Source organism: Mustela lutreola, chromosome 1 (assembly GCF_030435805.1).
Source record: "Mustela lutreola isolate mMusLut2 chromosome 1, mMusLut2.pri, whole genome shotgun sequence".
In the NCBI taxonomy this organism is placed as follows: domain Eukaryota; kingdom Metazoa; phylum Chordata; class Mammalia; order Carnivora; family Mustelidae; genus Mustela; species Mustela lutreola.
The window spans coordinates 26,860,647-26,887,059 of record NC_081290.1 but is presented as its reverse complement, the minus strand read 5'-3'; the positions used below and the strand labels follow the sequence as shown (position 1 = coordinate 26,887,059).

General features: G+C 42.8%; 1 protein-coding gene across 2 annotated transcripts; it reads right to left on the bottom strand.

The window, feature by feature from the left end:
* Positions 1-483: 483 nt before the first annotated feature.
* Positions 484-25,691, bottom strand: LRRC66 (leucine rich repeat containing 66). Of its 2 annotated transcripts, none has more exons than XM_059161593.1 (5): positions 23,499-25,691; positions 20,794-21,291; positions 9,093-9,262; positions 4,230-4,419; positions 484-2,933 (listed from the first exon to the last, which is right to left on the bottom strand). In XM_059161593.1, exons 1-5 carry the CDS (start codon positions 23,674-23,676, stop codon positions 724-726), a joined length of 3,246 nt encoding a protein of 1,081 aa, XP_059017576.1. In that variant the 5' UTR covers positions 23,677-25,691; the 3' UTR covers positions 484-723. The 2 variants fall into 2 exon arrangements, with proteins under 2 accessions (XP_059017576.1, XP_059017585.1); XM_059161602.1 differs by lacking the exon at positions 23,499-25,691 and adding an exon at positions 21,976-23,449.
* Positions 25,692-26,413: the final 722 nt, after the last annotated feature.

Here is a 26,413-nt window from a genome sequence, read left to right as displayed (position 1 = left end):
GAGAGTCAGAGATAGGACAGCAAGTTTAGTCTCTTTCCTGGGTGGATGTCATGATATTTTTGAACAAGAAAGAGACGGTGGGAGATCATATTTGTAAAGGAAAATGATGAATTTTAGGTGCCGGGATGATCTATGTGGATTTGCACTACTGGGGTTGAGAATGGGAGTCTGGAACTTGGGGAGGGAGGCGGGGCCTCATGGGGCACATGTGGGCGTGGTCTGTGTGGGGCCGGTTGTGAAGCAGCGGACCGGGGGAGCGGAACGGAATGTGAAGAAGACGGATTAGATCTTTGAGGAATGCTCTTTGAGAGGGCACACCGAGGTGGACAAGGAGTGTCGGGAAGGAAGTGGAGAAAATGCCAGAGCAGCAGGTGGATACACAGAGGAGAACACAGCTCCTGACAGCCCAGGCTGGAGGTCGCCAAGGAAGGGCGAATGAAGGACAGCGGCAGGATAGCTTCTCCTTTTTACAAAAAATGCCACTTCTTTTCTTGAAGACTGATTTTTAATTTACATTTCCATCTACAAAATGGTCTCTCTTTTGACATAACTTATGAAAAAATATGGAGTTCCTCTGAACCCTCCCTAAACGTCACTTTATAGTTTGGTGATCACCCTCCAGAAAGCTGTACGGTTCTCTGTGCAGAATGTGTTGAAGATTGTTCAGCAGACCCAGATGGAAAATCTGGGTCTGTCTAAGGGCTTCGATCTGAACGCAAGATGTTACTTGAGTTCCCTTTGGTTTTCAAGTTCCGCATCGTAGTAGAGCAGGCCCTCGTGCAGCCGGCCAGCTCCCCGCAGGTGGCCCCGGGTCTGCCTTTGAACGTGGACGTGAACATGGTCTGTTTCTGACTGCAGCAGGTTCGCTTCTGAGTATTTACTCCCCTGTCTATCAGCGATTGGCTCCCGTGTTCCTGGTGAGCTGGGTTCATCTGGGGGCTCTTGAAATGACGGTGTCTGACTCCTGGAACCGTTTTCAGCACAATCCCCCTCTCCTCTTTCACCCTGGAGAGTCGGCTCATCGCTACTGGATTGTAACACCTGTGTTCGGCTTCTAACCTTTCTGGAATCCGAGTCCTCCAGAGGGCATACGATCCCCTGGCTCGCATCGGTGTCCATCGGGTGGGAGTTCCTGTGGCCCCCTTCAGAATGTTGTCGTGTGGGTTGCGAGGTTTCACCTGCAGTGATCTTGAGAGGAATATCATGTTGAACTGTGTTTACTTCCTGAAGGCAGGCTTCGTGTTTATAAACGTCTGAGTCTCTTTCATGACTGTTGCTCTCGTCAGGGTCTGAGGGACCTTCAGCCGGCCATGGCGGTGTTTGTGGTATGACATCTGCATTGAAAAACTCTAAGTCTCTCAGTGAGTGATGCCATGTTACCGTCTCCGATAGGAGAGCTGCGGCATAATCACCGAGCACTGTGCCTGGGAGCTCATCACTGGAGGGGCTGTTACCGCCCAGCAATGCAGGCAAGGTCCACGGACCCTCACACGTATCCGTGTCAGAGGCACCTTCCAGATGAGTCTCACACAAACCAGAGTCTGGACCAGAAATGAGAGGTTTTGCAAAACAATCCTCCTGATTCTCACACTCCTCCAGAATCCTCTGGCAGGGGATATGGTCGTCAGGATCCTCCAGTGATGTAACATGGTCCTTCCTCACCCCTGAGTCCCCATCCTCCGGGGGCTCGCTGGCTCCATGGCTCTCCCTGCCGCGAGTCTCTTCTTCGGTCTCATTTCTTGCACCCTCCGAACTTGTCGAACTTAGAGTAAATAAAGACCCTTCATCGGAATCAGAATCGTAGTTGCAGTCCATTGTATACTGAGGGCTCGAAGGAGCCCATTTCTGTACCGGTTCCACGTTAGCAGGAGTGACCTGCGGGTCATGGCCCCAGCCTGGAGGAAAGATGGGTGGCGCAGGGCTCTGCTCTCCCCAGTCCCTGAGTGGGACTGCGCTGTGGGAGGCAGGAGGCCCTTCCTCAGCGCTGGTCTCCTGGAGCCTTTGCTGCTGTGTGTCCAGCAAATTCAGGTAACCGCCCCCTTGCATTTCCTTGGAAAACTCCAAAGGGAACCGCTCATTCTCTCCAGCCCTCTGTGCGTTCACAGGCATTTGCATTTTGGAGAGAGAAGCTGCCATTTCTCCTGGAGGCGTGCGGGGAGAACCTTCCTGGGCCCCAGTCGCATAATTTACTTCCCCGAGAACATATTCCTTGCGGATGTGATCCTGTCCTGCTGGAATTCGTTGGTTAGGACCAGCATTCGGACGTCCTGGGGGAGCGGGACGGACTGCATGGTCACTCAGAAGTATGTCCTCCTTCTCCCCTCCTGGCCCTCTGCTGTCACTGCCCAGCCCCCCGCTCCGCCGGTGGCCCTGCTCCCGCCTGCTTTCTCCTGTGGCTCCGTCGGGGATGACAGCAGCGCGGGGGCCGGCGGGCTCTTGGAGGGGCCGATCTGTCCTCCGGTGCTGGGCCTTCCCTGAAGCTTCCATGTCGCTGCAGAAGCCCTCATTCCAGTATGCGTTATCCGCGTTATCCGCGTTATCCGCGCGGTCCGAGCTGGGCCCCTTGCGTCTGCATCTCTGGTGCCACAGTCTGTCAATGAAAGGCCTGGCGAAAGCCCCCAGGCAGAAGGCCACGAAGAACGTGATAAACACAGCCAGGCAGACGGCCAGGGCGAGGTCCTGGGAAGGGGCTCCCTTTCTGCCAGCCGCGGGCACATCCCTGGGGCTCCTAGCCCACCTGGACCGCCGGTGGGGCCTCCCGCTGGCCGGGGCGCCCACCGCTGCTGGGGTGTCGGAGTGCTCAAACCCACCTGCCGGGGGCCTCTCGGCTCTGCCGGGCGGGAGGCTTTTCACAGGCTTCGTGGGATGGTGAGGAAGGTGGGTCTCCCTGGAACTTCTGCTTTGGGGGGTCCACCAGTATGCCTCCTCATCCCCTGCAAGCGGGGTGGGGGGGAAACACAGTGAGCGGACATGGAGGAAAGGCTCTGTGGGTTCCCCTCAGCCCTCACCTGGCTATGTCTCAAGGGCACACTGTGACAGCAAGCAGCTTTACTGACCGATGATGGGCTCAGGTCATGATCTCGTGGGTGGGGAAATCCAGCCCTGAGTGGGGCTCCGTGCTCAGCAGGGAGTCTGCTTGAAGAGTCTCCCCCTGCCCCTCCGCCCCTCTGCCCCCTCATGCTCTTTCTCTCAAATACATAAATAAATCTTGGGAAAAAAAAAAAAAAAAAAGACTTCTCTGTGATCTTGATTTCTTCGGAACCTGGTAAGCATGGCCATTTTTCGACCTAAGTGGTAGTCGTGAGTCATGAATGGAATAGAGTCTAAGACTCATTACAAAAAACCTTACCCTACTCCCCCAGCCCCATATCCAGTTAGGAGTTGGGAGATTTAGTCCAGATGGTTAATGGCAAACAAAAGTCTTCCAGAATGTTCAACTCTAGTAACCTAGTCTAGCAATTTGGGAGAATGTCAGGGAATAAATCAAAGAAAAGTATAGTTTTGAAATATGTGTGTTTTGTGTGTATACACACACACACAGACACACACATATAAAGTAGGATTATACTTTCATAGGGTTAGCATGCATTTTATTTTATTTTGATTCCAGTATAGTTAACATATAGTGTTTTCAGAGGCAAACCCTTTAAATAATCATGTCTCGCATTTTAAAAGTTCCTTTTTTGATCAGTTATTTGTTAAGGATTGGGATTGGGATGCTTGGTTTCAGCTCAGGTCATGATCTCGGGGTCCTGGGAACAGCTCAGGTTGTGATTTTGGGGTCCAGCAGCCTCAGGCTCCTTGCTCAGCAGGGAGTCTGCTTCTCCCCCTCTCTCTGCCCCTCCCCCTGCTCCTGTGTGTGCTCTTGCTTACACACTCTCTCAAATAAATAAATGAAATCTTAAAAGAAAAAAAAAAAGACTTGGGATAAAAAAATGTGACATTTTGGGGCTTTGTCTCCCTGTGAAATTACTGTTTTTGACCAAATCCAATGATTTCCGAGCCACTGGAACTACGTTTCTTTGACCACGTGAGGACAATCATTCATGAACCGAGGGAGACAGGTACCAGTGACTCTTCTGTGACACAGCCAGTGGCTGACTAAATGCCCAAATCAACACTCTGGCTTTCAAGGGGACTGTCGTGGTTTCCAAGGAGACTGACTATTTCACGTGCTTTTCTCAGTTCAGCTGACACCATTTCCGGGAGAAGAGGCGCCACCGACTTACCCACAGACTCGCTGCAGATGCCATTCCACGTTTTCCTCCAGGAGTCAGAAATGACATTTTGGAAGGCGGCCACGCTGTAGTCACACTGCCACGGGTTGTCGGCCAAGTCCACCTCCAGATGGGGAAGTGCCAGAGCAATGACCATCATGGGTAGGATGGCGGTCAGAACATTGTTGCTGAGGTCTACAACCTGTTTGAAAAGAAACAAATTTAGGGCAGTCTGTGAATGAAGACATGCAGAGACAAAATCAACAATAGTTACAGATATTGCTTACATTGCTATGGAGGCAATACAAATTTAGGCCTGATTTGACAGTTAGGGAACACTGAGTTTCAATTTCTGCTCTGCCCCTAACAACTCTGTGAGCCTCAGAAAACTGTTCACTTTTTAGGAGCCTCCCTTCTAGGGTGGTCGTAACGGTTAGATGCATGTGAAAGCTTTCAGTATGGTGCCTATATCAGATGCCCAGTCATTTCCTCTTCCTTCTCTCCTATGAGTGGTAATTTGTACTTTTAGATAAAATCGAGACTCCCTGTGATTTTCAAGGTCTAGAATTAGATACCAGGTCTAGAATTTCTGGAAGCATTGTGATCTCGAAAGTGACCAAGGATCCTGGGCCATGAGAACATAGAACACAGAAGAACTGTGGTTGAGAAGTAGCAAAGTGAGATCTTTTGGATCAACAATTATCTCCAGGGTAGTAGTACATTTCCCTGCATCTATGGCCACTGGTGTATACCAGATGACTAATTTTTCTAGTCTAATCAGAAATGAGGGAGAACTTGGGGAACAAAAAGTCTTCAGTGGCTCTGGAAACAGAGAGCAGGGACCTGCAGAAGTTGGCGATGGCCATGACATGATACAGCGGGGAAGGTAGCTGGTATAGCTCTTGCTACTGTTTGCAGAGTGCTGCTGTGCAACAGGCATTCTACTGGGTGCTTTGACCTTCCCCTCCCCTTTTTCACAGAGGAGGAAACTGGGCTGGGTCACACAGTGCACACCACAAAGCCTCTAGTACTGGGGCCTGGTGCACAGCGGGTGCTCAGTAAGTAAAGGAGAAAGGAATGAATGAATGGAGTGTCAGAGCTGAGATCTAATCCAGCACCAGGGCTGCATGCCTTTCCCTCTGGAACATGCTGCCTTGGAGAGCCTGGGCTCCCACTGCCTGGGAGGGAAGGGCTGGGGGGAGGAGGCCGGGAGCAGCAGGCAGCAGGGGGCGGGGAGCATGGGGCTTAGGGAGGGCCAGGTGGTAGGTAGAAGAACAAAAAATCATAAAAGAGAAAATGGCCATGAATGAAAGAGAGGCTGAATGTCACCCAGGTCAATTGTTTTATAAACACCAGGGAAAAAACAGCATTGGCATCTTGGGTTCCATAAATTCCTAAATAGAGCTGATTCAAACAAACAGCACCATGACCAAGACCACCACGTGTAGAATCAGAATTCTCCCGGAACCGAGACAGTGAGGGTAACCTTTTTAGTGCCGAGTAACCAAGCAGTCTTGACTCCCAAAGGAAGGTTCCCAAAGGAAGGAGACTTGGGGTTGGGGGAGAAAAAACTACTTCGCTTCGCCAGGCCTTGCCTGCGATCAAGAGCTTTCTTATGAACCACACCCCCCCCCCCCCCCCCCCACTGCCCAACAACTGAAGGGAATACTCCGGTGTGTTTCAGGCAGTGATTTTCCTTTTAGTGCATCTGCATTTTGTTCATCCCGGCGTCTTATATTACAAACCATGGAACCGAAAACAAAACTGAAGCAAGGAGAGAAAACTCATAAAATGATTCAGGAGGAATAAAGATGAAAGCAGAACAGTCTAATTTGCCTAAAGAAAAAGCCATCCACCATCACTGGAAAGGGGTGTGCATTATAGAAAGATTGGGAGGCATCGAATGTTGCTACACGAATCACAGTATCCAAGAAGAATGGGAAAGCTTAAGAAAAGGAATGCTAATTTGAAATGCCAGTGAAACCTATTTCATTCCAGCAAAACACGATGATGACTTTATGATTTGAAAAATCGATCTGGCTTCTGGAAAGATTCCTACGTGGGAAGACACAGAGTGTAGTGTAAGGACTAAATACATTCTCCTGAAAAAGAAAAAAAAAACAACATCTCTTTTGATATTCTAGCTTTCTGGTACCAGATAGTTTCATCAGGTTCTGAAACCTGTTTTTAGAGCCATCAGCAAACATGTAGATAGGATAATGGAGAAGGAGACATGGTATGATCCTGGGCGAGAATTGCAGATGATTTAAAACCTTCTTGGGGCTAAATGCTTTATGCTAACAACATTTTTAGTTTGCCTGTAGCATCTCTTCCCTGTGAGCTGCCGAACACTTACAAAGCACGGTAAAAATGCGTAGGAAATAACAGACATAGGGCAACTGCACACACAAATACACTTACAGTCAGTATACAGTATGTGAAATGCGGTTCCTAGGCGATCCAACAACTCATTTGTGGGGCGTTGGGGAGCACTGCCAAGTGCTCTTTTCTCATCTGCTCTGATAATTACTGTGGCAGAGATGGTCCCCAATGGTCCTGCCTCCTGATATTCATGCCCTTGAGGAATCTCCTCCCGTGGAGAGGAGGTAGAGCCTACGACTTGGTTCTAAGCCAGCAAATATGGCAGAACAATGTGATGTCACTCCCATGATGACATTGTGTTAGCTTGTCATGTTTTTCTCGATGGAGAAGCCCACGTGGCCCAGGACTGAGGGCAGGCTGAGGCCGACAGCCAGGAAGGAACTGAGCCCTCAGTGCCACAGCCCACTGACACCTGCCTCTTGTCTACACCCATGTTGGCTTGGCAGAGGGTCCATCTCCAGCTGGACCTTTCGGGGAGTCTCCAACCCTGGCCAACACCTTGACTGTGGCCCCTTGAAATACCCTTAGCAAAGGACCCAGGGCCTTGCCTGGCTTCCTGACCCCCCAGATCAGAATGTTTTGTGAGACAGTATGTGTGTGGTTTTGGACGACCAACTTGGTAGTAATTTGTAACCTTCCTATTCATGAGCATCGTTAGTTTATCCATTCGTCTGTTCGGCAAGTGTTTTTAGATACACGTTATGAATTAGACATATGTTGAGCGCTAGAAAGCAAAACAGATGACGATGTCCGTCCTCAAAGAGATTATGAGGATGAGGCACTAACAACGAACGATACCTAAAATGAAATTATTTCAGCAGTGAGGAAGAAGCAAGAGAGCAAGGGAGTGTGTTGGGCAACGAGGCTGGAGAGGCAGGCAGGGGCCAGCCCTTGTTGGGAACGCTTAGAAGGATTTTTAGCAAGAAGTGGCACAGTTTTGTATGTTCAGAGAGTGGGGCGCTGTGGCCACTTTCGAATTTCTCTATGCAGTCTTCATTCAGAAAGACCTTGCTATATTCCAAGTACATTCAAGACATGTTATGTGCATCAAAACATTGAAATCTCACGAACTTCTATCAGAAAGGAATGACGTTACCTGAGAAAACTGAGGCACAGAGAGACATGGTGACTTGCCCAAGATTGCGTGGCGGCAACGTGGCAGAAGCTAGGTAGGTCTCAACCCGGGCAGCTGAGCCCAGAGCCCACCGACCTCACCGCTGCCTCACTCACCTCCTTTCAGTAGAGGAGGGACCTGGGGGGCCCCGGCTGACAGGTGGTAGCTGGAATTTTGTCTCCCATCTATACTTGCATAACACTTTTCATAAAACTGGGAAAAATCAGCTATGTCGATACTCTCCAGTATGATGGCCCTTTAGCCACACACGGCTTTCAAGCACTGAAATGTGACTCATCCCACTGGGCTGTGGGTACGGATAATATACGCCAGGCTCTGAAGTCTTAGCATGAACGACAATGTAAAATATCTCGTTAATGATCTGTATATTGGTTACATGGGTTAAAGATAATATTTGGGGATACTGGGTTAAAAAATATATTACTAAACGAAATTCACCTGCTTATTTTTACTTCCTGAATCTAGTTACTAGAGCATCTAACATTGCCTACGGGGCTCACAGTTTGTTTCTACGAAATGATGCGGGGCTGTGTAAAAAGTGAGGGTCTGTGATGGAGGGTATGGGGGACTGAATCTTTCCCTAAGACCTCAGGAGGTGTCCCACTGAAAGCCCTTTGGCCTTTCTAAAGGAGCATCACAGGGAGACTGTAATCCGCCCCCCACCCATCACCAAGAGTGGGGAGGGTGGAGCAGAGAGCTTGAGGCAGGGGCTGCAGTGGCCAAGCCCCATCAGGGCTTTGGTTGGGGGGTTGGGGGTGCCTTTCCGTTCACAGCTGTCAGCACATTATGAGATTACTGCAAGGTGCCTGAGAGACAGGCACGTAGTAAGTACTCTACAAGTATGGGCTGTTATTATGATTATTTTTATTATGTACGCCCCGTGTGGGTTTGGAAGCAACTGGCCTTCAGGGCCCCACAATGTCCCATCCAAGGCTGCTCAGCATCGCCCAGAGGGGGCTCGGAGGAGTGGCCTCAAGTGTTCCAGACTGTGCAGGCCCCGGGGACCTGTGACCCCACCCTGCAGCTCGGGGTGGAAGCCTCGGGGATCACCGAGATTGAATTTCCTGCCAACGGCTAAGTGGAAATGGGGAGTTGGGTTTAATTTGATTTAGAAAAATAATGTGCCAATTCTTGCGGCTGAATATTATGTTCGAGTGAAATTCATGTCTATGACTGAGGCATTTGATTTTGAGGCAAGAGAAAGACTTCAGCAATTTCGGCTGAGCCTTAAAATAGGCTTCTAGTTTTTGACTAATAGCCAGCACTCCCGGGTGCGGAGAAACTCTCTGGCAGAAATATTCTAATGTAATTGTCCAGCTGCCTGCGTATTGGAAATCCTCTAAAATTCACTTTATAACCTGTAACTTCTTGAGGCCCTTGAAGGCTTCTGGATGAATCCTGAATATCTTGTTGCTTTTTAAGTAGAGGTTCTCCAGCCGCGGGCAGTTCCGGAGGTCCGAGGGACCGATCTGCGTTATCTCATTGAACGACAGGTCCAGACTCTGTAATGATTTCAGGTTCCGAAGTCCTGTTAAGAGAAAAAAGCACATTAAAATATCCAGGGGGTGATGTTCACTGCACCATTGTTGATCGCGGTGAAACCATGGGGACACCCTGCGGGGCTGTCCGTGGAGGGCCGGCTCAGCGGCGCAGCAGACCGGGATTCTGCATACGGTCACCGTGGGTTGCAGGACAGCCCAGAGTATGATTCCAGCGTTCCTGGAGGGAAAAGAGCCGCACGCAGACAGATACACATGTTCTGAGCAAGCAGAGGAAAAAGGCTGGGAGGGAGATGAACTGATTGGTCAGTGGTAGTAACACTCCACAGTTCTTGTTGGTCCCGTAACACATCTAGGCATTCGCTTATTTTTCACAGGTAATATGTGTAGCGAGGTTTTGTTTTCTGGCAAAATTGTTTACTTGGGTTTTAGTCTCTGTTTTTGTATCCAGAGATTAACCAGGAGGCCCATTTGGCACAGAGCACAAAGGCTGGGAAGTAGGTGCCAGTCAGAGCCGAATTCCAAACCCGATTTCCCACAAGAGTCTCATAAGGATGCCCTGCATTTTCCCAACTCCCTTCTGCTCTGTTCTCGCAGTTTGTGTCTTTTTTTTTTTTTTAAAGATATTATTTATTTATTTGAGAGCGAGCAAGCAAGAGAGAAAGAACATGAGCAGGAGAGGGTCAGAGGCAGAGGGAGAAGCAGAATCCCCGCTGAGCAGGGAGCCCGATGTGGGTGGGGCTCCATCCCAGGATCCTGGAAATCATGACCTGAGCCGCAGGCAGACGCTCGACCGACTGAGCCACCCTGGTGCCCCTCATAGGTCGTCTGTTTCTCCAACCAGCTGCTACTTAGCAGAACAGGTTGGTTCAATTCCAGAAGGGAGTATTGCTTGTCTACAGTCTGCAAGGTACTCGTTACCAAATTGATTATGCAGAGATGATGACTTAATGTAAATAGTCGGACATTGATGTTATCATATGTTCACAACAGCTGAACTGATTAAGAGATCATTACAACAACTCAATCAAAACATTAGGAGCCAGGCACTTAGTGCTGAGGACAAACAGAGCACAGCATCCTCGTGTTGGAGTGAGTGCTAAGACATACACATGAGAAAAAGTTCCTGGTTATCCGAGCCCTTACGCTCCAGCATGCTACTCTTACAGTTCCTGTAAGGTCTCGTTGCTTAATTTGAATGGAACACGGACCCTAGGAGTTCAGTGGAGGGAAGAAATCATTCTACTTTATTTTTTTTTTAAGATTTTACTTATTTATTTGACAGATATCACAAGTAGGCAGAGAGGCAGGTGATGGTAGGGGGAGTAGTCCCCCCACTGAGCAGAGAGTCCGACGTGGGGCTCAATCCCAGGACCCTGAGATCATGACCTGAGCTGAAGGCAGAGGCTTTAACCCACTGAGCCACCCAGGTACCCTGGAAGAAATCATTTAAAAACTCTTGTTTAGGGGCACATGGGTGGCTCAGTGGGTTAAGTCTCTGCCTTCAGCTCAGGTCATGGTCTCAGGGTCCTGGGATTGAGCCGCACCTCGGGCTCTCTGCTCAGCAGGGAGTCTGCTTCCCCCTCTCTCTCTGCCTACCTCTCTGTCTACCTGTGATCTCTCTGTCAAATAAATAAATAAAATAAAATAAACAATGTGGTTTAAAACAAAACAAAACAAAACTCCTGTTTAATTGTATACTCTCTTTATGCTCTAAGCACTTCCCAGACATCTCCTTTAAATCATCACAAAGCCCTGGACATTGTTAGCATCTCGTCAACAACAAAATCTAGGTGCAGTGAAGTTAAGAGCTTAACCCATATCTTAGTAGGTGGAGCTGTGATGCCGGGATTGAAGCTCAGGTCTTTTAGTTGTTACCGTTTAACCATGAACATTTCACACACACACACACACGCAAAAATAGTAAACATGGACTGTAGGACTTATAATATATATGTAGGGGTCAATATATATGTAGCATTGTGTATGACAATCCGAGCACAAACACCAGGAGAAAAGAGGTGGAAGAATATAGTTGTAAGTTCCTTGTGTTACAGGCCAACAGTATAACACGACATAAAACAGGCTGTGATGTCAGGGTGTGTATTGCAAATCCCAAAGCAACCACAAAATAACACCACAACAGCAAAAAAGTATGGCTAGTCAGCCTGCAAAGGAGATAGAGAGGATTAATTTTAAGATTAATTAAAGAGGATTGATTAAATACAGAGGATTAATTTTAAAGATACACAATTAATGCAGAAAAAATCAGAAAAAGATAAAAGGGGGAACAAAGAACAGAAGGAACAAATAGAAAAAATACCAAGATGATAGATAGAAATAACAGTCTAAAAATACCAAATAAAAGGCAAAGATTCCCAGTTTGGATAAAAATTCAAGAGTCAACTATTCAATTCCTACAAGAAAACTGCTTTAAATATAGGAACATGAGCAGGATACATGTAAAAGGATAGAAAAAATAGTCTTTTCTATAAATGGTGTTGGAATAATCGCCCGTCTTTAAAAACTTCTATATGTTATTCATACCACGTACAAAAAATTAAAACTATTTTAAAACTGTCGTAAACCTAATGTAAAAACCTAGGTTTTAGGGCACCTGAGTGGCTCAGTCATTAAGCGTCTGCCTTTGGCTCAGGTCATGGTCCCAAGGTCCTGGGATCGAGCCCCGCATTGGGCTCCCTGCTTTGGTGGGGAGCCTGCTTTGGCCCTCTTTCACTCCCCCTGCTTGTGTTCCCATTCTCTGTCTCTCTCTCTGTCAAATAAATAAATAAAATATTTTTTAAAAATCCTAAATTTTAACCTAAATATAAATAGATCATAAACCTAAAATATAAAATGTAAAAAAGTAAAGTTACAAAACTTCTAGAAGAAAACATAGAAAAATCTTCATGACTTTGGATTCAGCAAAGATTTCTTAGATATGACACCAAAACACAATTTATAAACTAACAAAGTGATGAAATGTATTTCACAAAAATTAAAAATTCTGCTCTGTGAAAGACATTATTAAAATAAAAAAAATACTCAAGCCTCAGACTGGGAGAGAAAATATTTACAAATCACATATCTGTGAAAAGTCTTATATGCAGAAGAGATGAAGAACACTCAAAACTCAGTAATTAAAAAAAAAAAAAATAGACACTGGCCAAAGATTTATATACATCATTAGAGACATAACGGATGGCAAATAAGCGCACAGAAAGATATTCAATATCAATAGTCACTAGGGAAATCCAAATTAAAACCACAACGATATATGGCTAAAATTAAAAAGATGGCCCATACCTGGTATGGGTAAGGATGTAGGACGACTGAAATCCTTACACAGTGCTGGTGGGGATTTAAAATGATACAACCACTGCATACAACACTGGCAATTTCTTCAAAAGTTAAACATCTACTTGACATACAACTCAGGCCTTGTCTGCCTAGGTAATTTACCCAAGAGAAATGAAAGCATGTATCACCACAAAGACTTTGTTTCATTATTCTTTTGACGTTGATAGGAACAGTAGCAATAATCCCTCTCTCATCTCTGATACTGGCAGTTTGTGTCTTCTTAAGTTTTTTTTCTTGGTTAGTTTGGCTTGGTTGGTTTAGAGAATTATCAATTTTATTTTATTTTTTCAAAGAAACACATTTTGGCTTCGTTGATTTTATCCATTGTTTCTCCTGTTTTAAATTTCATCGATTACTTCTGCAATTTCTATTATTTCTTTTCTTCTGCTTGCTTTAGGCACACATGGCTCTTACTTAATTTCTCAAGGTGGAAACTTATGTTTTTGATTTTAGACTTATCTTCCAGTGGATGCTTTTAATGCTATACATTTCCCTTGAACTGCTGCTTTTGCCATATCTCACAAATTTTGATAGACTGAATTTTCATTTTCACTTAGCTTAAAATATTTTCAAATCCCTCTTGAGACTTCTCCTGTGACACATGTGTTATCTAGAAATGTGTTGTTTAAGTTCCAGGGATTTGAGGGGTTTGTAGCTTTCTGCTGCTGGTTTCCAGTTTAATTCCATTGTAATCTGTGAACATACTTTGCATGCTTTCTGTTTTTTATTCAAGTTTGTTAAGTTGTGCTTTATGGGCCCAGAATGTGATCTGTCTTGGTAAATGTTTCATGTACAGTGGAAAAAAATGTATATTCTACTATTGTTGGAGGGAGTATCCCATACATGCCAGTTGAATCAAGTTGACTGATAGTGATATTCAAGTCAATTACATCCTTACTGATTACCTGCCGGCTTAATCTATCAACTGGCAGGGGAGTGCTGCAAGTTTCCAACTATAGTGGATTTTTAAAATTTTCTTTTTGAGTTGTCAGTTTTTCCTCACATATTTTGACACTCTGTTGTTAGGCACATTCACATTTAAAATTATTCCATCTTCTTCAAGAATTGGACCCTTTATCCCCTTTATATAGTGCTTTATTTATCCCTGATAGTTTTCTTGTTCTAAAGTCTCCTTTGTCTGAAATTAATATAGTCACTCCACTTTTCTTTTGGCTAGTGTTTATCTAATGGTTTATCATTTTTTAATGATTTTATTTGACAGAGAGGGAAATAGAGAGAGAGAGAGAGAGAGAGTGAGAGCAAGAAAGCACAAGCAGGGGGAGCAGCAGAGGCAGAGGGAGAAGCAGGCTCCTTGCTGAGCAGGGAGCCCGATTCAGGGCTTGATCCCAGGACCCTGGGATCATGACCTGAGCCAGAGGCAGACCCTTAACCAGTGGAGCCACCCAGGAACATTTAATGGTTTATATTTCTCCATCCCTTTAGCTATCAGGTTTATTTATAATAACCAAAAAGACAGCCAATGTGCCCACAAACAGGTAAATGTATATCCATGCAATGAATTCTGGCAATGAAAAGGAATGAACTTTTAATACATACAATGCCATGGATGAATCTCAAAGTAATTATGCTGAATGCAAGGAGCTATACCAAAAAAAACCCATATAATATAATTGCATGAATATAAACTTATGGAAAATACAAACTAATATATAGTATCGGGAAGGAGGTCATTGGTTACTGAAGGGAGAGGATGGGTGGGAAGGATAAATCATAAAGGGCATGAGGAGCTTTGGGGATGCAGCCAGTTCATTATCCAACAGCAGTGATGGTCTCATGGGTCAGTGTGGTTCAGTGAGTCAAAGGACAGATCAAAGAGTGCAAAGCAGACAGACGAGCGGGGGCCTCTGATAATGTTCAGACTTCCAGAAGTCTAACCAACAACAAGATAGTTGATGGGTATTCTGAACTTCACATGAACTCTGAACTTTTGCAGAAAGAGAATGGAAATCACCCATTGTACCTCAGATCACAGAAATGACCATCACAGCAAAGACTGGGATGGGGAACAGAGAATTAGAGACTCAGGATGATCAAAAGGCACTAGAGGGGAGCTGACATTGTTCGAGCACCTGTTACGTACCAGATGCTGTGAGAAATGTTTCACATGTATCATCACTCTACGTGTTAAAGTTTTTACAAGCACTGTCGCTAACCCTCATAACCTCCCCGTATACGCCATCATCCTCAGTTAAAAATAAGAACCAGGCAGCTTTGTATAGGTTAAGTGTCTTGTTTAAGGTCAGTTAACAGGTAAATAGAGTAATATAAGAGGTATAAGGGTAAATAAGAAGAATGGGACCAGAACATTCTAAGCATGGGTTGGCGGGGGTGGGGGTGGGGGTGGGAATAGGGACTTTGAAGGCAGAGAGTTACGAGGATACCCCCTTATTTGACTCCCTTCATAATATCAAGCTAAGATCCCCAAGAGGAAGGTAAACTCTGCAGATAAGAATTCAGACTGTTGGGACGCCAGGGTGGCTCAGTTGGTTGAGCAGCTGCCTTCAGCTCAGGTCATGATCCCAGCATCCTGGGATTGAGTCCCACATCGGGCTCCTTGCTAGCAGGGAGCCTGCTTCTCCCTCTGCCTCTGCCTACCACTCTGTCTGCCTGTGCTTGCTCTCTCTCTCTCTGATAAATAAATAAAATCTTTAAAAAAAAAAAAAAAGAATTAAGACGGTTAAGTTCAGTTATAGCTCCTACCTGAAAAATTTCCATCTATTTCCAATTTCAGAGAATTAAGGTTTAATTCTATTAAGAGAACTGGTGGGGTCCTATAAATGACATTGTTCGCTTAGGGTCTCCCAGAGTAGGGTTGGGAAATTTGAGCAAATTTTCCACAGTATTTGGGTGCGTTTCTCAATGGGGAAATGTGTTCTTTTAAAAATTTTGCATGGCGAATCAATGTTGAGAGGGTACTCAGGTGAACAAAAGAAGTTGGGAGAGGTAGTGACAGCTGGGGCGTGGCCATCGGAAGGTAGATTCCATGTTTCCAGAGAGGGGAGTTGAACATCGGGAGGAAAATATGGAGGCACTTTTGTGGAGAAGGAATTATTTATTGAACTGTTTTCCGATGATCACACAAGCCAGAGGAGGCAGGAATCTGATTAGTTTTTGCATTGAAGCAGCCAGAGGCATTTTTATTATTTCTAAGAAATTGTCTCAGTGTCTCTTAGAAGAAAGGCCATAGAGGGTACACCCAGACACTAAATTGCCTTAGGAATGTTCCTTTGGACTATGAACTTCTTTTTTTTTTTTTAAGATTTTATTTATTTATTTGACAAACAGATCACAAGTAGGCAGAGAGGCAGGCAGAGAGAGAGGAAGGGAAGCAGGCTCCCTGCTGAGCAGAGAGCCTGACTCGGAGCTTGATCCCAGGACCCTGGGATCATGACCTGGGCTGAAGGCAGAGGCTTAACCCACTGAGCCACCCAGGCGCCCCTGGACTATGAACTTCTTAAATGCTCTCCTAAGAGTGATAATCTGATAACATAGAACAATGATATTCAGGGAGTTATGGCTTTAAGTTCAAAGAGTATTGAGAATTGAAAGAGTCTGAAATGGTCTTAGGCAAGATATTTTATTCATTAGGTCAGCCCTCAAGGTGGTCAGTTTTATATAGGTGAGCCAAACACCAGGCCCTCTTAGCTTACTGACATACGTTCATGTGGCTATTTTAGAACCTGACCCGGTTTTGAAAATACAGCTTATTGGTATTTCCATAATTCAACAACAATCGGGAAGAAATATGAAATAGATTATAACATACTTTTGTTTTTACCATACACTAGTTATGTTTTTTTGTATTTTGTTTTTTGTTTTTTTCCCTCCACCAGTTTCAAAAGACAGGTATTATTTTGTCTCATTTTAACACATTTATCTCTTGGTTTCCAGAACTTAATGTGTTAAGTTTTTGGTCTGTCAACCTAATTGGAATCCCAGGAAGATGTTGGTCCTTCTGCATTTCCAGGTACTCTATGGGCACTCCAAAATACTGCTTGTGGGATAGCTGAACTGGAGATTGATCCCATTGTTTGAAAACTGATTTTTCTGCTATTAACACTGTACTCCAAAGATCTGGGAGCAAGGTGGAATTGAATCAGAAAGTTAAATTGCATTGGCTGGCACTTCTCTTGGGTGTTTCCCCAACGGGAAGCTTGTTGGTGACATCACAGCTGACTCTGATGACAGGGGATCAGTTGAGTCTGGGTGAGTCAGTGTGAGCTTTTGCTCCTGCAAAGGTGGGTCTTCCCGAGTGAAAGCGACTTTTCATGGATTCTGTAAGCTGTCACCGCTTGAAGACGTGAGACAGGATTTATAAAAGCACACATGTGGGGTGGGGTTATGGACATTGGGGAGGGTATGTGCTATGGTGAGTGTTATGGCGATTCATAGACCTATACCCCCAGGGCTAATAATACATTATATGTTTAAAAAAATTAAAAAAAAAAAGCACACATGTGTTACAAGGCCGGTTGTTTGATTGCTACTTTGTGAGAATCTCTGATTTATTATTATTTTTGATGAACGCAAGCACTTCTATAAACAGGCAGACACAAGTGAGTCTCAGCTCATGAATTATGTGGGCCAGGCCTTCCACACTGCAATAGCTATTGAACATTTTAGAAGATAACTTGAGATTCAGACAAAACCGAATGGATAATTTGTTTCTAAATAGACTGCTATTCTCAGTTTGTGCCAAGACAGAAAAAAATAACTAATATTTGCAAAGTACTTTACATGTATACAAAGTACTGTTCCCATATTTTAATAGCTACCATTTACTATGCCAAACACCATGTTCCAGTAGGTTCTTGAAATACATTTTTCTGGGGCGCCTGGGTGGTTCAGTGGGTTAAGCCTCTGCCTTCGGCTCAGGTCATGATCTCAGGGTCCTGGGATGGAGCCCCGCATTGGGGGGGGGGGTCTCTGCTCAGCGGGGAGCCTGCTTCCCCCCCCTCTCTCTGTAGGCCTCTCTGCCTATTTGTGATCTCTGTCTGTCAAATAAATAAATAAATAAATAAAATCTTAAAAAAAAAAAAAAAGAAATACATTTTTCCTTGAATCCTCACTACAATTCTATGAGTAAATATTATATTATCAATATGTTACCTTTGTAACCAAAATTTTTTTAAAGTAAACTGTACCCCCAATGTGGGGCTCAAACTCAGAGCCCCAAGATAATTAGCAGCATGCTGTACCGACTGAGCCAGCCAGGGGCCCCCAGATGCTGCCTTTAACCAGGCTTAGAACAAAGGAATCAAAGAACAAAGGGAGGGTCGGAAATAGAAAGGTACTCCCGGCAGCATCGCCCTTTTCTTTTACCGGCTTTCCCCCTCCAGAATGGGATTTCAAAGTCAGGGTGACTGAGCGACGGTCACAGAATCGTGGAATGGCAAAGGGATGTTACAGGCGGGCTCAGCTGAAGGATAGGGCGATTAGAGGAAAATAATCCAAGTCACAAAATGCTATGGATAAAAGAGCTCTGAATTATGTCCAGTTAGATTCAGAGCTTACATTGGCCTCCCACTATCAGCTGGTTTCATTCATCTCTCTACGGTTTCGTCTGCTAGAGTTCTAATGGAGTTTCAGATACATGACTGGCTCATCACCTTTTCTTCTCTTTTGTAAGTGTAACATTTTTTCTGATCTTTTGGGGAGGCAGAAATTCAACTTGGAAAAGAAAGATGGGGTTGTATATGTATTTTATAGGATAGGGGTGTTTGGTCCTTAAATGGTATTGTAGTCCCTCTGACCTCCAATTAGCTCTGGGGAATACATCTGCCTTAAGGAGAGAAGTTAAGTGATGGGAGATTATTTTGACATATTGCTCTTTTATCTCTATGTCTCTTTTTCCATTTCTCCCTATTCAACCAGAAAGGAGGCTCTGTGTTAACTACCCCAGGGGAGGCACAGGGCAAGGCAGAAAACAGAGGAGTCTACAAGTCTTTCTGGCTTTTGTTTCCAAAGGCCTAAACCTTTAGACGAAAGGAATTTCTAGATCTAGACAGAGTGTTTTGAAGAAACAAAAAAATGTGAAGAATTTTCTTCGAACTAAAAAACTGAAAAGAAATGTTCTCTGGCTAGCAGGGTTGGTAGGGGACACACGTAGACGGAGAGACACGCACAGAAATGCACGTGTGCGCATGCCCACACACACACAGACACATGCACATGCACACTTTGATGCCTTGTCAGGGTATAAGATTCTAGAGCTGTGGTACAAATTTGGAGAAAAGCAGAGGAAAGCTAATGGAAGACTGATACTAAGTACAAGCATCTCACACCCCATCCCTAACTGAGTCTACTAGAATGCGAGCTCAGAATCAGAAATTATGTTGGGGTATAGACATCAGAAGGTTATTTCTCTAGTACACTTGAACTTATGGGTTGAAATTCACATCTACCATACTAGTTAAAATTATGTTATATCATATGCATATGTGTAGCTACCATGATGATCATCACAGAGTTATAGCAAAAAAGTGGCAGTAGTCTAAATGTTGTTTGATTAACCCAGTTATAATGTATGTATATATCAAAGCTATTCAATAATATAAAATACTATTTATGAGATTGCTTAATTATAGAAAGATGTTCAAAATGGACTGTGACATGAAAATACAAATTATGAAATATTATGGAAAGTATGATCCGATTTTGAAAGAAAAATATGCACATAGGCATGAGGAATAGACTTAAAGAATATATACAGTTGATCCTTGAACAACACAGGATGGAGGGGTGCTGATCCCCTGCACAGTAAAAAAATTACATATAACTTTAGCTCCCCCTAACTACTAAAAGCCTGCTTTTGACTAGAAGCCTTGCCCATAACAAAGTCAATTAACAAATATGTTATATGTTGTATGTATTATATACTGTAGATGTTATTAAGAAAATTGTAAGGAAGAGAAAATATATTTACAGTGTTCTGTAGTACTTATAAAAAGAAATCCATATATAAGTAGATCTGTACCAAGGTCAACTGTATAACATGAAGGACTTAAAAGTTTTCTCCTTTAAATTTTTTTAAAATTACTAATGTTCTACAAACAGCAGGGTTTTAAAAATAAGAATACAATAAAAATTATCAAATAAGGTGCAATTAGTTTATACTTCACACTGAAAATCCTGCACATTGCTTTTATGAAAAAGCTTAGGGAGGGAAGATTCTTCCCTTTCCCACATAATTCTGTTGATCTGATGACTGGGATAGTCATTCCTTCACCTGGCAGGCTATTGCCAAAATGATGCTTCAAACAAGACCAAAGGCTGGGGAAAAAGCAAAACAATAAGATATGAAAGGAAAGAATGGAAAATAAGAAAAAAACGAAATATGCATAACTTGGGATGGAGAAAAAAAGACAATATCCTTACATTTTCTTTTTCTAGCAGAATGTCTCATATAAGGTAAATACTTAGCAAATAGTGACCAAGACTAAAAATAAACAAGGAAAGGAAATTGTCTGGCACTCCTGGGTATTAAAAAAGGCAAAGGAAGTTGCAGATTATGAATCTGATATGTTTTCTTAATAAAATATTGGTGATTAGTTAAGGAGGTCCAACATGTGGATTACTGAATGCCAGAAGCCATGAGAATTTATTAAACAACAGGATATGTGGAGTATCCTGTTAGAAACCAGGATAAAGAATTCTGATTTTGATTTTATAATGAGAAAGTTTACATAGTGATCATACAACATTAGCATATTTCTCGTCTACACTTGGAGGACACCATTGTCCTCCAAGCTGATGCAAAACGTATTCTAAGAAAACAAAAATTATAAATATGGCAACATACTTAATTGGAATTGTGCTATACACTGAAAACATATAAACTAGTTATTTCTTAGTACTTCCTATATTTAATAACAAATATATGATAATAATGTAGATAATCTGAAGTCATGATTATTTAGCACTTAAATACTTCCTAGTCTCTCTCAACAAAGCTCTATTACATTAATGTAAGTTATAATGATGAGAGATTCAATTGCATTGGCTATGAATTCCACATATTTTAACTTGAAATTCCGCTAAGAAACTCATTTATCTGTCCTGATGAAACTGCTTTACTTTTAGCAATTTCCTCAAAACTGACAACAAACATGGGATTCTTACAGGCATAGAACATCTCCTTGTTTCTCGGGGCTAGCCCATCTCTTAAAATCGTACTTACCCTTGGGAATGTCAGTGAGTTTGTTTCTTTGAAGAATTAACAACTTTAGAAACAGAAGCCCATGCCTGCCGCTGCTTCTGTGGCATTTCCCCCATGAGGACTTGGCACTGGGTAGATCCAGAGAGAGCGAGCGAATGGAACCGTTGCTGAGGTTTAGTATTTCCAAAGTGTGGAAGTGTGCAAGAGGGCTTAAGCTGATGTTCGAAATGTGATTGTTACTGAGGTCCAGATGTTTTATATTCCGGTCTTTTCTCACGCGAGACTGTATGAGATCCCTAAGGAAACTGGCACTTGCATCCAGTGTGGCCGCTGCCCGGGGCATGTCCGCACGGGTATCATGCTTTCCAGTAAAAGAACAGTTTGTCAGAAGATGTCCATTCCATTGACACTCCGAACTGAATAAAATACTGCCTTTTCTGGATGGGTTTGTCATTGTTCCAGTAAAATAAAGACCTGTTAGCATTGTTAGGACTCGGAAATGTAGGTTTTTCATAATGCCTAGAGAAAGGAAAATGAATGGCCTTATTCAAAATAATGTATGTGACAATTAACGTCGAAGAAGCAGAAAATTCAAATTTCAATTTAAGGTTTAGGAAAATTATTTTGCCTTGATTGTCAATTTAAGTGCATTTGATTTCTTAGAACTTGGGGCATTAAAATGTAGCTTAAAAATGGTAAAGCTGGGGCGCCTGGGTGGCTCAGTGGTTAAGCCGCTGCCTTCGGCTCAGGTCATGGTCTCGGGGTCCTGGGATCGAGTCCCGCATCGGGCTCTCTGCTCGGCAGGGAGCCTGCTTCCTCCTCTCTCTCTCTGCCTGCCTCTCTACCTACTTGTGATTTCTCTCTGTCAAATAAATGGATAAAATCTTTAAAAAAAAAAAAATGGTAAAGCTATGGGGTGCCTGGGTAGTTCAGTCGGTTAAGTGTCTGCCTTAGGCTCAGGTCCCAATCCCAGCTCGGAGTCTGCTGCTTCTTCTCCCTCCTCTTCTCCCTCCTCCCCACCCCAACCACACTCGATTTCTCTCTCTCTCTCTCTCTCTCTCTCTCTCAAAGGCTTTAACAAAATGGTAAAGCTATAGTATGCAATTACATTTATGTCACAATTTAAAGAAATAACTCCTCTGATTTTCTAGAAAATATTCACTTGGTCCTCACCTCTGTGTCTGTTATTCCAAGTATACTCACTGTGCAGTCTGCTTTGGAGGAAAACCTACCAAGATTAAAGACTTCTGTTTTTTTGCTGGTCATTAGTACTGAGCAAAGTCTATTATGCTTATCTACAACCTGTAATCAGCTATGTGGTTTATTATGTGAGTGACAAGCCATCCAGTTACACTAAACTATGAACTATATGAAGGGCAAGTTCAACTCACAAAGGAGACTCTTGATTTTTTAAAAAATTAAATTAAATTTACATTTTTTGTGACTTTAAATTTTGAAATTTAGACACAACATAAGCAAAATGGGTTATAAAAATGATGTTCTGCATCAGCACCATCAGGATTTAATGAGATACATAAATATCAAGTATCATTTTCATCAAAGTTTGAGAAGCAATTGAAAATTTTAAAGTAAGTATCTACAATGGCTAAATGTGTATACACAAAAATTTTCAAAGAAAATGGATAGTAAACTCCCCAAAAGACTGTAAGTTCCCAGAAGGGCCATGTTTTCCAAATATATATATTTCACATATTTCCAAATATAGATGTGTGTGTGTATATATATATATATATAGAGAGAGAGAGAGATCCATTCACAAGAGACTTTTTTTTTTTTTTAATGACTAGAAGAACTACATATATATATATAATTCCTCTCCCTTCTCCCCATGTTTTATATTTTCAATAGTCTCTAGTCTGTCCCAAGGCTATCCTGTTTGGATAAATAAGTGCACGGAGTGAATGAAATGAAACATGTAACTTTTAAACTTTGGTTTTATACAAGGTCAACTCTCCTACATTTTAAAGGGCACCTAAATCGAGGTACATGTGTCCACGAACCGTAACGGTGCCCTACAGCATGGAGCAGTGATTTATTTTGATGGCGTACTTCTTACACAATACCAGACATTGAATTAACTTGTCCAGCCAGAAGGATATTTGTCTCTATATTCAAAGCCGCAATCATCATAAATACAAGTGTAGACCTTGTGAATGTAACAATATGAGCAATCCCAGAACACGGTCATTCACAGGCACCTTATTCTGCAGTACTGAAGAGAAACATATGAGTGACAAATACTTATTGGGAGCATGTTAAAAATTTTCACTGACCTGGTTCTTTTTAAGTTGAGGTTTATATGTTAACTAATAAATTTGAGTTCAAAAAGCTAGATAACTTTGTCTTAAAATGAAAGACACTGATTTGTAAAGAAAAATTATGCGTACTGTATACAGACTTTCATGTACTAGGTAAAGAACTCCTGAGAACTCTAGAAAAACTTTCTAAGGAAACTGGAAAACAATTAGGTAAAATGTCAGTCTTTAAATGGACACATTCAAGCCTAAGTATGAGGAAGCTGAGATACTGGAGGTGTGTGTGTCAGAGAGTGAGATAGGAAGGCTCTAGAAAAAACAGAAAGTACAACAGAAACCAAGAGGCCATTCTTCTATAAAAGGGAAGTTAAAACAATTAGAAGAAAGCAGAAGGTATGTTTGATAAGGTATAGGAAGAACACAACAACAGTAGCAGTTTCTAAGGCATACCTTCTGGTCCTTGGGTAGTTCTCAAACGGGTCTCTGTCTGGATACAGCCAGGTGGGTGGGGATTTAGACCTGAGCCTTTAAAGCTCCACCCATCTGCCCTTGGAGCCTCCCTGCCCCTGGAAACCTTCGCCCTTTCATCTTCCAGGTTCTGGCCTCTTGCCACAGTGACAGTGTGCATATTCTCCTGCGACACGGAGGGAAGAGACACTAGAGAGAGGCAGTCTGCAATGCACAGAGGATAGGACTATCCAAATAGCAACCATACAGCTTCGAATGATGAGCTCTAGGATTCCAGATGGATTACGTAAACACCAATGTATTTAAGTAGACTCAAGGTATAGTTAAATCTATCATGTTTGTATGATTAAGCAGAAACCCACCAGAGTTTTAATCATTAAAAAATCAACAGCAAACAATTTGCAGAATCTTTATTGTAAAGAGAGATCATTAATAGTTATTACAAACTGAATTAACTGAAAATCAGGTTAGCAATCCAAAACAGAGGTTAATTTTTATATGGCATAATTTGTAGTCTTTGCCCCCTCAACACTTTTTAAAAGACTTCTAAAAATATCAGCATTTCAGTGGTCTCTTTTCGTCAAGTTAAGCACCATAAACATTCTTACCCTCTTTAAAAAAAATTATTTCAAAGCTAGGTAGAACTTCCACCTTTCATCATTAGAACTATCACACAAAATTTATTTCATTTTTGTCATAACGCAAAAAGAATACAAATAAGGATATATTTAAATCTTGCAGACCATATATAGACAGCACCCCCCTTGTGTTGTTTTGCATTTTCCCAGCTGCCTGTTTGATGGTTTCTGAAATACTTGGCTTTTATTTCATTTGTCTCCCTCATCATTGCGACCTCTCTCTGAAGTAGTGCGGTTACTTACACAAACACGAATCTACCCCCCTTCTCCTGGGAGCCTGTCATTGTCTATCTGCTTTCCCGGAGTCCGCTTCCTGTCCTATCAGTCAGTGCTCAAGGCAGGGGATGAACAACCAGGAGAAAGAGGCAAAGTTAACATTTCGGGTTTTGAAAAATACCATCTGGTGGTGAGAACGAGGAGCTGAAGTTTTACCATTATGCAAAATAGATAGCAAGTGAAATGGACGGTTTGTTCCTGATCTCATTTCCCGTGAGTTTTCCAGGTCTACATCTCAGTGAAAAGGCAAAGGCTACCTGCAAAGTGTCCTAAAATACTGTACCTGTTACCTTTACAGTCCTGTAAAAACATCAAAATATCCTCTCATGTTAAAAGCACTTAATGGAGATGTATCAAAAACACAAGTATTTCTCAAAGAGTTGAGTAAATATAGATTGCTTCGTGAATTATACTCAATAAATAATACTTTGTAACATAGTGTTTTGTGGTTTTTGCAAAAATATTTAGAGACTTTCCAAGCAAATCTAAATAGAACAGACAAGAATGTGAAATTAAAAATAGACTATGTGTCTGAATGAAAATTCCAACGGATTTTTCTGAACATCATTCAAATATGAAATGACACTGCATATATTCAAATAAGTTCTGACTATCACAACAATTAATAACACTCAGAGGTCAGAAAGTTCACTTCTTGGGTGACGGGCATTGAGGAGGGCACATGAGGTAATGAGTACTGGGTGTCATAGGTCACTGATAACTTACTGAACACTGCATCTGAAACTAATGTACTATATATTGGCTAACTGGATTTAAATAAAAAAAAAATAAAGTTCACTTTCCCCCTCATTTAAAAACTGCACTTAGTATTATATAGTAAGCTCATCTCCTTCAGTACACTTTAATGACTGCTCGTAATCTCTAAGGCATCTGGTTGCTCTATCAGAGAGAACTGTGCGTAGGCTGAATGCAGATCCGTTTTTGTATCGATTTTCTTATCTGCACAGTTCAAAGTGACCACAGCAGAATACTGTTAGACTTGAACACAGAGTGGGGCTTATGATTTATCTCTACTGCTTATTTTACAGCAAACTATTTTGAAAACTTGGCCCCTGATGCTCTGTGTGTGATTAATAATACCAGAGAGTTCCTTTTAAGTCAATTATAAAATACATTAAAAATCAACTGGCTTCAGGGATTGGGATATGAGGAGCAGAGATCAGTTCTCATACTTACTGCAAAGCTACTTAAAGACGAATTTTCTCTATCCGCACCCTTCACACCATGCTGCAGCGCACAGGGCAACGGGTGCTCCTTGAATGGCGCAGTGGGGCGGACTTGCCTGGGGCCACGGCCTCCAGCTTCGCACTGCGTTGCCCTGAGGCCTGAGGGTCTAAATATCTTAGTGACCCTTTTACCCAATTCAGGTACCCCCAGGGGCCAAGGCCCATCAGTTAGGAAACTGCAGTAGCCTACAGCTAGACTAACTGGACTTCTCTATCGCATAATATTTTGGATTGGCACAAGCTAGTTTAAAATCTGATAGCAGTTGGCCAATTTTTTTGACATGAGATTCATTTTTAATTTTTTAAACTAGAGTAAGCATGGCTGTTTTATTTGATCCTTACCTGCTTAAGTGAGTCTGAATTTGTCTTAATATTTTTTATATATTTTTTATATTTTTAAATATTAAGACTTCAGTGCAGATAGTGAAAAGGACACAGTATTTGGAAGCAGGTACATTTTAGGTTTGAATCACATGTGAGCTCCAGTCCCAACCCGGGCTGCTATTATACTGTGTGACATAAGGTAAGTCTCTTAATTCCTCTGATCCTCAGTTTCCTAAGGGGAAAACCTGGGATAATAAGCCCTACATCCAGAGCTGTGGTGAGAATCAGCGATGTTACAGACACAGTGCCTGGGACAGTGGCTAGAATGAGTCATGTAAACCACAGCTGACATCAGGATCTAACAATTAAAGCTGGTGTTTCAATTTCTAACACATTGTGAACATTTCATACT

Excerpts from the sequence above, each read along its gene's own strand:
- LRRC66 (XM_059161593.1), bottom strand. The coding sequence starts at position 23,676 with ATGCACACTGTCACTGTGGCAAGAGGCCAGAACCTGGAAGATGAAAGG. Across the intron at positions 4,420-9,092 it reads AGGGCCTCAAGAAGTTACAG|GTTGTAGACCTCAGCAACAA; the intron begins GTTATAAAGTGA and ends CTTTTCAAACAG. Across the intron at positions 2,934-4,229 it reads CATCTGCAGCGAGTCTGTGG|GGGATGAGGAGGCATACTGG; the intron begins GTAAGTCGGTGG and ends CCCCGCTTGCAG.